Here is a 16,455-nt window from a genome sequence, read left to right on the forward strand (position 1 = left end):
AATTTTTCATAGAATAGGAAAGGAGGTAGAGGTGAGAAGCAAGTTCTTTGCATGGAGAATGACTGGTAAGTGAAATGAATTGCCTGAGTGTGTTGTGAATGTAGACACACTGAATCAGTTTAAGGCATGGTTGGATGAGTTTGTGTGTGTGTGCGTGTGTGATAATATGTGTGTGTGTGATAGCGTGTACCTTCCATGATGAATCTCTGATTCCATGAAGGTCAGATATTAATAATATTACTGGCTGAAAGCCCTGTGTGGGCAGGGAGCGATCAGATTATTAGAAAAGAGTAACACTAATATCCCTATTCAGCTACCTAAGCCAATTATCAACTTGCCATTGCTTCCAAAATATTATTAGTATTTTCTTTTCAATAACATATAATTCCTGTTATTGTTTTTTCTTAGCAAAGGAACAAGAATCAAATTATTATGTAAGTCTAACAATATTAAGCAAAAAATACAATACAATTCATGTGCAATAGCACTGTTTTGCATTGAGAATGAATTCTTTAGCAAAATATTGTTCTTTAACTAGATTTCTTTATATTCCATCATTATTCTTCTGGCAGCACAAATATCTCTCTAAAGTGATAATAACTGCATGTAGTATTAATCACCTGGGGCAGAGCTGACTACTACTGGGTGCATCCCCAGGTGATGGATCGGGGAACAGCCTTCAGATATGGAGGCTAGCTGTGATATAAGCAGAGCAATCTGGCGAATAAGCAGCTGTGGACCAACAGTGACTGAGCTATCAGGGCGTAGGGGAGCAGAAGTGGCAACTCTGTTTCACTTAAAACCTCACAAAGCCCAATGACAACTCGGTGACATGGCGAGTAGTGCCGCCATTAAATAAGCACCTGCTGGGGTCACTGCCCCTGACATTGGGAAGCAGCATTGTCAGTACTGACACAAGGTTGAAGCCAAATGATGACGGAAAAGCTTGTGATCAGAGATTTGCAGATGGCAATATGATTATATTGTGTACGTCTGTAATACTGCGGAGCAGAAAGCAAACGGAGAAACTACTGCTCTACCTTATCTCCAGAACAACCACCATGGCGAGCAAACCCTTACAATTGGCCCCAAGTTCCCGGCGTCCCTTAAATGGGACAGGGGTGCGAAGAATCTCCGGGGTCAAAATGGTGTCCACTTTTAAAATTGCAACTCGGAATGTCAGAACTCTGTATGAAGCTGGCAAATTAAGAAATGCCACAAGAGAAATGAAGAGGCTGGGCATCTGGATTTTGGGAATTTGCGAGACAAGATGGCCAGGATCTGGAAAGTGTCAACAAGATAATACGACAATGTATTACTCTGGGAATGATGAGAACAAACATCGACATGGTGTAGCTGTAATAATAGATGAAGAAATCAATAAATCAGTAATAAATTGGATTCCATTTTCTGAAAGGATAATGCTGTTACAACTTAAGGAAAACCCTGTTAACATAAATATCATCCAAGCTTATGCACCCACAGCTGACAAAAGTGAAGATGTTGAAGAGTTTTATGAACACCTAAAGGAGATTAAAAACCTAACAAAGAAACATGATATAAACATAGTGATGGGTGACTTCAATGCAAAAGTGGGAAGAGGGGGTGATGGTGAAATTGTTGGCAAACATGGCTTAGGCACCAGAAATGACAGAGGAGATCGCGTAGTCCAGTTCTGTCAGGAATAAGATCTAACAATAGCAAATACCTGGTTTAAACTTCCACCCCGAAGACTGTACACTTGGAAATCACCTCAAGATAACCAACATAACATTGTCAGAAATCAAATTGATTATATACTGATAAATAAAAGATTCCACAGTAGTATAAAGAGTGCAAAGACTTATCCTGGAGCAGATATCTCATCAGACCACAATCCCATAGTTGCAGAAGTACATCTTAGATTAAAATCAGCTAAAAAATCACAAAAGAAGAAAAAGAAAATTGATGTAGAAAAACTGAAAGACCCGAACATAAATAAAAGTGCCAAGACACAGCTTAACCTGCGATTACAACAGATTAACATAGAAGAAAATAAAAGTGTGGAATCTCTTTGGAATAGCTTAAAGAATGCCATCATAACAACAAGTATTGAAGAAGTAAGTTATGTGAATAATATAAAACAACAGGAATGGATGACAGATGAGATTCTTTCTCTTATTGATACAAGAAGAATATACAAACAAAGACCTAGCCAGGTATACAGAAACACATAACATCATCAAGAAAAAAATAAAAGAAGCAAAGGAAAATTGGATGAAAAATTTATGTACTGAAATTGAACTGCTTCAGAAGAAACATGATAATTTCAATCTGTATAAGAAAATCAACGAAATTTCCGGAAAACTGAGGAAAAAGCAAATAGTGTCTCTAAGAGATCAAAATGGAAAAATAGTTCTAGAAGAAGAGCATAAAGCACAGGTTTGGATAAAATATGTAACAGAACTTTTCAATGATACTAGACAGAAGCCTATAAATATAAAAGATAACATTCAAGGACCAGCAATCATGAAATGTGAAATAGAGAATGCTATACGAACAAGTAAAACAGGAAAAGCCAGTGGACCAGATGGTGTGCAAACAGAATTTTTAAAATTAATAGAACCAGATAACATCAAACTTCTTGAAAAACTATTTAATAAAATATATGAAAGTGATGAATTTCCATCAGATTGGCTCAAATCTACATTTATCACTGTCCCAAAGAAACCCAAAGCGAATTCCTGTGGTGACTTCCGACTTATTAGTCTAATGAGCCAAACATTAAAAATATTTTTGAAAGTAATTCAGAATTGCATTTATAGAAAAAGTAAAGAAACTCTAAGTGAAACACAATTCGGCTTTCGGAATGGTTTTGGTACTAGAGAGGCCCTTTTCTGTACCCAAATATTGATACAAAAATGCAAAGAAAAACAGAAATCTGTCTTTATGTGTTTCATAAATTTTGAAAAAGCATTCGACAAAGTCAGACACACTAACTTAATAGAAGTCCTTCAACAAATAAGGCTAGACGAACAAGACATAAGACTAATAACAAATCTGTATTGGAATCAGTCAGCTACCATTCAATTAGATAACATTACCACCAGTGATATTAACTTCAAAAGAGGATTGAGACAAGGATGCGTGCTCTCACCACTCCTGTTCAACATATATGCAGAGGTAATCTTTAAAAAAGCATTGGAAGAATGTCCAGAGGGAATCACAATAAATGGAAAGATTGTTAACAACCTACGATATGCAGATGACACTGTGCTAATTGCAGATAATATTATGGATCTCCAAAAACTCATTGACAGAGTATACATAGAAAGCCAAAGAATGGGAATAAATATAAACATCAACAAGACAAAATACATGATCATCAGCAAACATCCAGCCTCATCAATGAAACTGACACTCAATGGGAAAAATATTGATCAAGTGTCAAGATATAAATATCTTGGTTGCTGGCTTAATGAACGGTGGGATCCAGAAATAGATATAAAGACAAGGATTGAAGTTGCACGGCAGTCCTTCATGAAAATGAGAACACTATTCTGCAATAAAGACCTAAACATGGAAGTCAGATGCTGAATGCTGAAATGCTACGTGTGGTCTATTCTGCTCTATGGAGTTGAAACATGGACATTGAAGGCGACAACCATCAAGAAAATCGAAGCCATTGAGATGTGGCTATACAGAAGAATGCTAAAGATATCATGGACAGAAAAAATTACCAATGATATCTTAAAATCCATTGGCAAAGCTAAACATCTTGCACAAATAATCAATAAACGAAAAACATCATATCTTGGCCACATCATGAGAAACAGCAAATACCAACTCCTACAAACTATTTTGGTAGGAAGAATTGATGGCAAAGGAACTAGAGGAAGAAAACGAATATCACAGTTTGACAACATCAAGATGTGGACAGGAAAGAGCAGTGCACAACTGCTCAGATTAGCACAAGAGTGCAGTTTGTTCGCCAAGATGGTCGCTGACCTTCGATAGAAGATAGCACAATAAGAAGAAGAAGTATTAATCAGTTATGAGACTGAATATTTCCATTCAAGGAAGACATATACAGGGTGTTTGGGATAAATTTGACATATTTATAATTAATTATATTTTTCCGTAAGTTACATGTATTAACACACACTTCTCTTCATTTAAAAGTTTGGACCCTTCTTCATTCATATACAAGATGTCAGAAAGGATGGATAGCTGGAACTCACCTGAATCATGGAAGAGAATAACTTGTATCATGATGATTCGTGCCCGCCATCAAAATAAGGATATTACGACTGCTGCCCAATGCTCCCTGAATACAGTAAAAACAATCAGGCATGAACTAGAGACTTGCAATGGTGACTACGAGGATGTAGCAAGAAGAAAGATCCCTAGCAGACGATCTGATTGCGTTCGTACAGCAGAATTCCTCGCAAATCTGCAGGAACAGGTGTTGAAGAACCCTGGCATTGGAATTCGGGCTTTGTTCGTGGAGTTGCTAACTGTAGTCAAGTCCTGGATAACAAGGGTAGCCAATGGTAGGCCGTATGTATGGCAGCAGGATTCGGCCCCTTGCCACACCTCTGGGAAAAGTCAAAAATGGTTGTCTGAAAATTTCTACGACTTGACCAGTCCAAATGTTTGGCCTCCAAACTCCCCAGACCTTAACCCCATGGATTATTTTGTATGGGGCGCAGTTGAAAAAGACACCAATCGCACTTCCAGTAATACAAAAGCCCAGTTAATGGATAAAATTAAAACAGTTTTTGCGGCCCTTCCCAGGGAGACTGTAGCATCAGCTTGTTCGAGGTTCCGAAGCAGAATTGAAGCTGTGATCGATGCTAATGGTGGTTATTTTGAGTAAATCTTGTTGATAGTATTGTAATTAACTCTGCCTGTAATGTTTTTTTGTCAATTCATTAAATTTAATAGATACAAAGAAGATTTTCTTTTTCCTTACGAAACTGTCAAATTTATCCCGAACACCCTGTATATATATATATATATATATCTTATCTCTTGTTATGTGCTCATTTCAATGACTTGTTACAATATTTATCAAATTTATTAGTCTTAAGTAACCTCACTTTAATTTAACCCTTATAGCAGAAAACAGGGATGCTTAAGGGTCAAAGCTGTATAACAGAGAGGAGACCCCCACATAGCCTTTAAAGGAATGCGAAGAACTGACCAGGGCTTCTGACCTAATGTCCAATCCCCACCTTCTCATGGTGCACCCTGTTGGGTATCTACCTAGATACTGAACAAATGAGGATAGGCTGGCAATTTGGGATTTAGCCGACCAAATTGTATTCTTATTGGTTAAACCAATATACAAAATGATGGTACAACATGACAAAATTTCATGCTGGCTGGGGCGTCGCCCGGTTAAACAAGGCCCCGGGTGTTTTCGCCAGGAAACCAGGGCGAACAGTGAAAAGTCAGTTATTGGAACAAATCTGAAAACATGCCCCAACTCAACATCACCAGAGTTAAAGATCGGTACTATCAACATAAGAAGCTGAATGCCAAAGAAATGGAGCTAGCTGAGGAATTAGATAAGTACCAGATCGACATAATAGGGGTGACTGAAACAAAAAAGACAAAAACTGGTGAGATCTTTCTGAGCAATAAATACAAAATGTTACATTCAGGCAATGACAATCAAGGAAAAGAAGGGGTAGCCATAGTATTCAACACAAAATACGAGGCTAATCTTCTTGAACGGCAGGCTTTCTCAAGTAGAGTGATGTGGGCAAATATGAGAATGGGGAAATGGACAATGAGACTTATTTGTGCTTGGTCCCAAAGAAGGTTCTACTAAGGTAGAAGTGGGGGAATTTTTTGATGCTTTAGAAAAAGCAACTGACACAATGAAAAAGGAAAAGTTGGTCCTTGTTGGGGATCTAAATAGCAGAGTAGGAAATGATTATCAGATATACAAAAATATTTTGGGAAAATTTGGAGAAAAGAGCAAAGCTAATAATAATGGCAAATATCTGTTGGATTTCTGCTCAGGAAATGGACTGGTTATTACTAACACCATGTTCCAACATAAAAATGTGCACAAATTCACATGGAGAGAAGAGGCAAGGAATAAAAAAAGTCATATTGACAATGTTATTGTTGATAGTGATGTTTCCTCCTTGGTGCAGGACACCAGAGTGTACAGAGGATTTGAAATTGGAAGCGATCACTATTTAGTCTTGAGCAGGATAAAATTGAATTTCATATTGAAAAGAATAACATGTAAGAAAGTTTTAAAGTGAATAAAAGTTGAGCAGCTCTCAGATGTGAACTGAAGCCTAACATACACAACGATTATAGAAGAAAAAATGAAAGAGTTTGAGAACAGGAATCAAACCTTGGAGATTCAGTGGCAAGCTTTGAAGAAAACCCTGATTGATTCAGCCAGAGAGGCATGTGGTGAGGTTGTCTGCAAGGATAGAAAAATCATTTTGGTGGATACAGGAAGTTAAAGAGGCAGTGAAGGAAAAGAAGAAAGCATATCAAAAGTTCCTGGCAAATAAGTCAGCTTTTGCTCTTAGAGAATACAGAGACAAATGTAAGAAAGTGAAACACTGAGTGAAACTAGCTAAACAAAAGTCATGGGAGGACTTTGGCAAGAACGTAGAAAATAAATTTAAAGAAGGTGGTAAGGTATTCTGGAGGTTGTTGAAGAAGCTTAGAAATGAAGGAAAGAGTGCTGTAAAAGATGTTAGAAATGACAAAGGTGACATGAAAACAGGAGAAAAGCATTTCCTTGAAGTATGGAGTAATTACTTCGAAAAATTGCTAAATGAAACAAGCAGTGATAGCACAGTGGTAAAATAAATTCAACAGGCATACAGGCAGCAATACATACCCATTCTTAAAGTAGAAAAAGCCATCAAAGGCTTGAAATGTGGAAAGGCAGGCAGGAGTGGATGATATTCAATCAGAAATGCTGAAGTGTGATGGTATAAAAGTCTTACAGTGGGTGCACTGCATAGTTCAGAGAGCCTGGACAGAGGGACGAATTCCTGATGATTGGAGTACAGTTCTAATAGTACCCATATATAAAAAGGGAAATAAAACTGAATGTGAGAATTACAGAGGTATTTCCCTACTGAGTGTTCATGGCAAGGTCTATGCAAGAATACTTGAGAAACGGTTGAGAAGAATTGTGGAAGAAAAGCTTGCTCAAGAACAAGCTGGATTGGCCAAATAGAGGCTGTCAGGATCAGATCTTCACTTTACGACAAATAGTCGAGAAAGCATGGGAATATAATAAAGATCTGTATTTATGTTTTGTCGATCTGGAAAAGGCACATGACAAGGTGCCAAGAGAGAAGCTGTTCAATACACTACAGTTATATGGTGTCAATGGGGCATTATATCAAGCAATACTTAGTCTTTATTTGAGTTTTAAGCCAGCAGTTAGAATTGAAGGAAGTACAGGAAGACGGTTTAATGTTAAATCTGGTGTGAGACAAGGATGTACATTATCCCCTCTGTTATTCGTTATCTATATGGATCACATTATGAAGATAAGTGGTATTAAACATGATATCAGAATTGGAGATGCTAATGTGAGCTCTCTGCTTTATGCGGACGATGTTATACTTCTGAATAAATCCGCTACAAGTTTGCAAGATTCCTTTACTAAATTGAATAACTGTTGTAATAGATATGGTATGAAGGTCAGCATTAAAAAGACAAAGACAATGAAAATAGGTAGAAATGTTGAAAATGTCAACTGCGTTGTGAACGGGGAACCTGTGGTACAAGTAAAACATTTCAGCTACTTAGGCACGATTTTTAGTGAAGATGGTAAATTAAATATGGAATTAGACAACAGAATCAACAAAGCTGGTATGGTAGGAAGTCAAGTGAATAAATTCATATGGAATAAGAGAGAAATTAGTCGGAACACTAAATTAGTTGTATACAAGACAGTTTTTAAACCAGTTTTATCTTATGGATCTGAGAGCTGGGTCAGAAGTAAAACACTTGACCAAAGACTAGAGACCGCAGATATGAGAGTCCTGAGAAAGATTAGTGGCATGAACAGATGGCATCAATGGCAATATCATATTAAAAACGAAGATATTAGGAAAGAACTTGACATTGTTGGCATCCAGGAGTGTGTTAGCAGAGCTAATCTCAGGTGGTATGGTCACTTAAACAGAATGGGCGAGGAAAGATTAGCAAAACAAGTGTTCTCTGCAATTTGGCAGGAAAACAACCTAGAGGAAGACCAAGATATAGGTGGATTGATATGGTATACAATGTGCCTTAGACGATAGAAATATAAGATCTGATAATGATAATATTGGAGTCTTGACAAGTAATAGACTGATTTGGAGGAAAATTGTAGATAGGAAGTTAGTAATGATGTAAATTTTTCATGTAGTACTATCATATCCTGTACACCCCTTGAGGGTACATGTCAGGAATTTGATGATGATGATGAACAGAAAACATAACAAAAATCCAGATCGACTTTCTTATTATCTTTAAAGGAGTGTAAGGGTTAGATAGCATGCCAGAGAATTCACAATTGTCTTTAGCATTCCACAGAATCAATTATTCAAGTCTTTATTTCCATAGTAATTATATGTATATGTGTGTGTGCACATCTATCTTATTCTCCACTCATACAATGAGACACATATACAAATATATAGAAATGTACATATAGACTCTATATACACATTGGACTCCCTTGCACATAAAATTTGCTCACAAGCCAAAGTTAATATATATGACCCATTATATATATCCTTGTTACAGACAAGTATATATAAATACTTTACACAAATAAGCCATTTCTTGTACATAATTTATTTGTTAACTTATTTAATGATAAAAATAATTGGTTTCACAAAAAAACGTATGCATAAACAAATATATTACATTATATGTATTGCATATAATATAAATTTATTTATATATACACAAACTTTTCTATCCACACACACACACACACACAGGGTAAGTCAAAAGGATGTGAACAATTAGTGATTAAAAAAAATTTAGAAATTGCTCCCATCATTTTGACTCTTCCTATATATGTTGGCTGCTATGTGTAGCTTTGTAGCCTTTCATGATGCTAGGGCAGCGAAAGAAAGATTTATATATTTGATTCTAATTGCCAACTAGACGAACTTTTTGTAGGACTTTTTATCTAATTTAATTTTTTATTTTTAGCTAATTCCTGAGTTAACCAATTTTTGATGCAGGCAAGTATGCTTTTATCCATTCCAAAAACTCAGATAAACTGATTACAAAACTCCCACCATTTTAAACAATAATACCAATTAGAATAAGGAATATGAGATGGAAACAACTGCCCATTGTACTCTTGTATCATAAATCTAAATAGCTAGCAGCCAGGAAATCAACTAGTAGTTGTCACTACTAGTTGATTTATAGAGATTTGTTAGCCTCTAGATGTGTAGAGACCAACTGTCTGTGAATTTTCAAAAGTTAGTGCCAAAAGTGTTCCACTTATCTCTTCGGAATATGAAAAGACATTAGAGGATTTATATAATACAATGTTGTACAAAATATATGCCATTTCACTACTTATATTAAGTTAACTTCAGTTATAACATTTTTGCCCCTTCATTTCTGAACCATTTTGCAATACAATTCACAACAATTATCTCAGTTATCCATCTATAACAGATCTCCTTCCCAGTCCTTTTCCATAGTAGTTCAAAAAATGATAAGGTTGGTCTGGTTGGCCAAGTGGTTAACACATCCACTCTTCAGCCAAAAGGCTGCCAGTTTGAAATCCTTCCGTGGGCATGGATGTTTGTGATTATCTATGAAAATACTAGTGGTTGTGGTGGTGGACAGTAGATGGTATTGGTGTAGATGATGCAGTTCGCTGTAGTTGGTGGAGTTGAGTGGTGGAGGTGGAGAGTTGTAGAGTAGGTGTTCTCCCTCGATGAGTCATTGGACTCCTTGGAGTGTCATGTAATAATAATAATGTATACTGTTACAAATTTCTGTTGGAAATTAATTGAATGCACATCACATTTGTGCTATATTACTTTCCTGATGAAGTTCACTATGCTTCTAATGATGAAATAATACAGCAGTTACAAAGGCTCATATACATCATGACATCTTGGTCATCTAGATATCAGTGGTTGGAAATAAGAAAGCAAATAAAACTTGTCATATTGCAAATGAAGCTCTGCTGGTATTAGGATGCTTTTGTGGCTGGTTTTGATGAAAGATTAAATTAATTTGCTTTCTACTAAGAACAGCTTACAAGACTTTCAATAGTGCAAATCTACATAACCATAATATCAGTGATAACTCTTTATTTGAAACCAATGCATTTCACTTCCTATAGCTTGAGACATATCAAGAGTGGGTATTATTGCACTGAATTACTACTTGTAATTCAGCATGATAGTTTTCAGTGCATTGTCAGTATTGACAATGCCCTATGGTTGGAAAGACACAGGTTTAAATCTTATCTAGAATGTGAGAAAGCCTTTATCAGGGTTTTTCAAGTGAAGGTTAGTTAGCTGGTCTCATACAGAGGTTGCTTGGTTTTTCCCTCCCAGAAAATTTAGTTTTTCAGCAATAAAATAGGCAAAGTTGTCAGAAGAACACACAATTTACAGACATAGCAGATAATTCAGACAGGACTGGACTGACTGTTATATTATAATCAGTAATCAGGTTTTAAAGAAGCCAAGTTACTTAGCTGTTACACGCTGATGAGTTTAACATGAAAAAGGAAGATGGAACAGGATTCAAAGACCATTACTTTCATGTCACATCAGTCACATGTGAAATAATCACATGTGACTGATGTGAAATAAACTGATGCTGTTTTTTTTAGATCAGCTTTATGTTAATGAATAGAGCAAAATTATAATTGTAATTGAAGTGGCACTAAAAAATAGGATTAAGTAGCTACTTCAATTACAATTTTGCTCTATTCATTAACATAAAGCTGATCTAAAAAAACATAATTTCTAGTTATTTAATAAAAATATGCTATTATATAAATAAATAACATTAAAGAAAACTGATTTCTTTTAATTTAATTTATTTTTCTTTTAAAAATGTTTCATATTACTTGTATATATTATACCCAGATGTAACAGACTTTACTTATTATTATTACATGACACCTCCAGGGAGTCCATAGACTCATCGAGGGAGGACACCTATTATACAACTCTCTATCTCCACCACTCAATATACCAACTACAATGAACCGCAACTACACCAATGCTATCTACCGCCCACCACCAGTAGTAATTTCACAGATAATCACAAACATCCATGCCCATGGCAGGATTCGAACCTGCAGCCTTTTGGCTGGAGAGTGGATATGCTAACCACTCGGCCAACCAGGCCGGCAAAATGTATTTGCTTTCATTTTTATCAAGCATTTGCTAAAACTTAGCAGATACTTTTTGGAACTTCATGAGCAATCTTGTATAACTGAAGTTATGGTATGTCTACCTTATAAATTACTGAATCAAGAATGTAAAGGAATAAACATTATTATCCCGGCATCCAATCACAAGTCTGCCATCAAGCACAACAGGTGAGGAAAAAATCTGTCCTGGCAAAGAATGAGAAGTTATTAAATTTCCTGATAGGCCATCCAAAATATAAATAGTTCCATAAGTAGATGCAGCAACAACAAGCAACAATCCTGCAGGATTATCCTTGATTGCCATACTAAAAGGATGTGGAACTGAATAAATAGGAGAATCTCCACTGAACTTCCAAACCACAGTTCCTTCTGAGAGACAATAAAGTGTATGATCATGAGAACCAATTACAAATGTTTCTACCTCTTTACCGAGTGGTTCCTTTTTAGCCATGCAGTTAATCAGTGCTGGTGAAGAAAACACTGGACCATGGGCATTAAAAGTTTCAGTCTGAAATATATAATAATAAAAAACTTTGAAAACTATATTTGGCATTTCATCCTGAATAAAACATAACTATTCAAACTATAATAGTTATTATTACAGTTCCCATAGTTGTTTGCATTTTATATATATATTTATTACATATACAGTACTTACTATATATACTGTTCAGTTCTTAATTTAAATTATCACATTGTTATGGAATCTGGTAATGAATTAATTAAATCTGCATACTATAACTTTCAATTTCTAAAGGAAGACAGGTAGATATAATGGAAGCCTAAGCACAGTTAACTCTCATATAATGAACATTGTTATAACAATTTACTGTAAAGTTCCAACCAAAACCCCATGGCACAGTGGTTGGTTGGTTGGTTTATGGTCTATTGGCACAAGAACAGCATGACACAGTGGTGTGTCAAAGAAAATTAATTCACTATAGTAACCGATCAACTATAACTATTTCACTACAGATCTTACTACAGCAAGTCTTTGCTATACTGAGAACTCACTGCAACATTATGGTCTGTGGAGCAGAAGTAGTCTTGGAAAAATTGCATTAAAAAGAATGCAAATATTATTATTCTCCATTCAGTAATTCAGTATAAAACTTAAATTTACTAGCTGCAAAAAAATTTTACTCAGCCTGGGTGAGTAAAATTTCACCTATATTGTTATAGGTGATATTTTAAAAAAAAACAACAACTAAATGTTATGATCGATAACAAAACAAAGCAATACATTCTTTATTTCTTACTATACATTACACATAATTTATATATATATAAATATAAGATATGTTTGCACCTGCACATAGTGCAAGTCTGAGGCAACTCGTGGTAACGTGCCAGTCTGAGGCAACTCATGGTAAAGGTGGAGTAAGATCCGATCACTTTCCTTAGAATTTTCCCCTAATGCAAAGCACATCCCCTTGCGGAGATGTATGATGCTATGTGTTAAAGGGAAGGGTCAATACCCAGACCGGTTTTGACCTTTATTGAGGTTTCGTCAGTGGGAGCCAGACCTAAAAATGCCAAGGTCGAAGTAATACAGAGCTTATGAATTTTACCTAAACAAATTGCCACAAGGTGCTTTGACCTTATTAAATAATATCTCAGGATGAGAGATAGATGTAGAAAGTTTTTTAACTTGGGTATATTATGTATTAAAGATACCAAGTATATATATATATACTGATCTCATACATGTTGAGGGACCCATAAGCACATCAGTGCCATGTGTGGGTTGTAGATAAGGACTCAGATAGAAGTTTATTGATTTTTTTTTTTTTTTGAAGTGTTGCAGGTTGTAGTTGTTTGGGAATAATACATGAGGAAGGCTGTTCCAGAGGACAGAGGGTGAAGACAGAAGCAGGTATAGAAGCATTGGGCAGCTGCTGCTCTTGTATTAACAGGTGCAACAGACAGTTGCCAATCCACTGAAGCAGTGACCATGGAAATGGCAGTAGAACAGACACAATGCCTGTGAGATAGAGGTCGAAGTGAATCTATAAGAGAGGGATCATCTATGAACCTAATTGCTTGCACATGGATGGCATCAAGGATTTTAAAAGAATCTTTAGGTGCAACCACTCCAAACATGTGAGTAGTACTCTAAACATTGATGGATTTGGGATTTGTATATAGTTAAGAGTTGGCTGGGTGTAAAATAGGCTCTTGAATGAAAGAGAAAGTCAAGCTATTTATGCCAGGAAAGACTGGAGGTAAACGTTAGTCTAACCAAAGATCTGATCTTGTCTAGCAATTTGTGAATTACTGAGGGTAAAGGTAGGTGAGCTGCGATCTCTTTTGTATGAGAGAAGATAAGACTGTATTTTGGCATCATTGAATGTGAGAAGGTTATTTTCTCCCCCATTAAAGGATGGTATTGGAGAAATTGGTGAGGGACTGTATACAGCAGTGGGCAGATGAGGGTAATGTTATCTGTGAGAGTCAACATGGATTTGTTAAAGGTGCTCTTATTTTAGTAATATGCTAGCCTTTTATAATAAAGTTACAATAGTTGATGAGGGAAAGGCATATACTGCCCATTTTCTTGGATTTAGCGAAGGCATTTGACAGGGTGCCACATGATAAGCTGATATTTAAGTTGTAGCACATGAATTTGGATGTCTGGTTGGTCAAATGGATTCAGGATTGGCTGTCCAATAGGTATCACCATACACCATATGTGTATGGTGGGGCAATTTCAAGGAAGCAGAAGGTTACAAGTGGCTTCCCACAGGGCTCAGTACTGAGACATATTGTTTAACCTTTATATCAATGACATTGTCAATGGATTGTAAGGGGATATTCAGTTGTTTGCGGATGATGTGAAGCTGGGAAAGGTTATTAGTGATAGTGCAGATATGGTGGCCCAGCAAGAGGATTTGAATACACTAGACAGATGGGCAAATGAATGGGATGAGGGTGTCAGTTTAATCCAGCAAAAGTGTAAAGTCTTGAAGTTTGGGATACATTGATGGGAGGCTGCATACTGGAAGAAGTAGGATCTGGGGGGGGTGATGATTGATAGAAAACTGAAATTCAGGGGGGAATATTGCAAAGGTGGTGAAGGTAACCCAGAGGATTGCTGCAATACTGAGAATGCTGACCTGCAGAGATAGAAGAGTTATCATTTCATTGTATAAGACCCTGGTCAGACCACACTTAGACTATTGTTCTCAAATTTGGTCCCCAGGATTTGAAGGGAATAAATTAACTGTGGAAAGGGTACAGAGGCGGATAACAAAGATGGTCTCAGGACTGTACAATGTTAGTTATGAGGATCAGCTGAGGGAATGTGGACTGCAGAATTTGGAAGATAGAAGAAGGAGAGGTGATATGACTGACTTTTAAACTGTTGAGATGTGGTTACAGGGTTGACACTGGGGAGTTCTTTCGCTTGGTTGAACAGCGGGAAGGAGTGATGACAAGGGGGGGGGATCCCTGGAAGTTAAAAAAGGAAGCTGTGAGCAAGAGGGTGAGGAGTGGTTTCTTTGCATGGAGGGTGGCTGAACCGTGGAATGGATTGCCTGAATAGAGTGGTGAGATATAGGATTACTGGTTATTGTGAGTAGGTAATTTATGTACGAGAAAGAGAATTATACAGAATTTTATGAATCATATAAATTATACAGAATTATCCTTTCTTTTTTAGTGCAATTAAAGTGTATGCCACAACACAGTTCATTACATAAGGGCTTCATATGGACTCCAGTGTGTCTCTTCTTGGTTGCAAAATACCACTTATCAACTGATTTATCTATAACAAAATCCTGTAAAGAAGGACCATTCATATGTATCATCAGTAAGTCATTCAGGATGGAGGGATTCATTGATGAACTTAACTTCCCTTTTGTTACATTCATTTGACTAAAGCCTCATTCACATGATGACATACTTGCTGGTATAATGGCTCCAATTTCAAGCAGTTTGAGAGAAATGGAAACCTGTCCTTATTATTCACTGTTCTTTCAAAAAGGTCTTATATGTTTAAATGCTTCTGTAAGCATTTAAACATACAGGCTCGTACCACTCTTTCACCAAATTTTTTCAAACTGTTTCTTCATTATCATCAAAATAGTTCCTGAAATGTTTACCCAAAATCTTAATTTCTTTTTCCAAAAATCTTTCAGATCTTCAGGCCAGGTAAATGTATCAATGACTGAGACAACTTGGGCAATTTCTGATTCATTTTCACTACACCTTTTTATGATATACGTTATTCCTTTATCTATTAGTTTTCTCATTTACCATTTGAATAACTTTATCTGCACACATTATCTGAATACCTGTAGATACACCTACACCATGTTATCTAAAAATTTCCTCTCAAAAGATTGTAGAGCTTCTCTCAAGGCTTTCAGAGCATTCAAGGTACTGACAATATGGTATTTTGTGTGACTTATTAGCGAGTTTTCCCTTTGAAAAATCAGTGACAGCTGTTTGAATAAAGTTAAAAAATTTAAGAAAAAACGGATTTTTCTTGCAAATGCATTACCACTGCAGAGTAGTTGTAAACAAAATAGTTTAAAAAAAACTCATAAAGAACATCAAAAATCCAACCAAAAAATCATGAAAAAACAACAGAAATCCAACCAAACAATCCACCAACACTAATTCTTAAAAAAAAAAAAAAAAAAAAAAAAAAAAAAAAAAAAATACACATCCACTTCGCCATCATCCGTGGCCTAAACAGCAATATAAACGATGTGCACCACCACCACCACCACCTACAAACATCTAAACCAGAACTACTATTCCTTTCAGAACCCCAACTGGCAACCTCAACAGTCACTGTGCACTTACTTGCCCAAACTACACATTACACAGCTCTTTCTGCCACAAGGGTGGCACACTAGCATGGTATGTAAGTCCTGACGAATGCTCTTTGTGCATTCGTCAGGACTTACATACCATGCTAGAGACTATGTTTGATCTGCTTTGGCTCAAAATTTCTCTACCAAATCAACCTACCCTTTTCATATACTCTGGCTATCACCACTCTGACCTCTTCAACTTTCTCTCTCTAAAGCTTGGTTTGAAGTCTAAATACCTCC

General features: G+C 36.3%; 1 protein-coding gene across 2 annotated transcripts in view; it reads right to left on the reverse strand.

The window, feature by feature from the left end:
- Positions 1-8,579: 8,579 nt before the first annotated feature.
- Positions 8,580-16,455, reverse strand: part of Aasdh (Aminoadipate-semialdehyde dehydrogenase) — a 239,502-nt gene continuing 231,626 nt past the window's right edge. For both annotated transcript variants that reach the window (XM_090395050.1, XM_090395051.1), the window contains exon 15: positions 8,580-11,900. In XM_090395050.1, the coding sequence (XP_090251176.1) occupies positions 11,484-11,900 (417 nt within the window). In that variant the 3' untranslated portion in view covers positions 8,580-11,483. The remainder of the gene's footprint in view (positions 11,901-16,455) is intronic.

The sequence above is a fragment of the Typopeltis vanoorti genome, chromosome 6 (genome assembly GCF_054136105.1).
Source record: "Typopeltis vanoorti isolate ZY-2024b chromosome 6, IOZ_Tvanoo_1.0, whole genome shotgun sequence".
Classification (NCBI taxonomy): domain Eukaryota; kingdom Metazoa; phylum Arthropoda; class Arachnida; order Uropygi; family Thelyphonidae; genus Typopeltis; species Typopeltis vanoorti.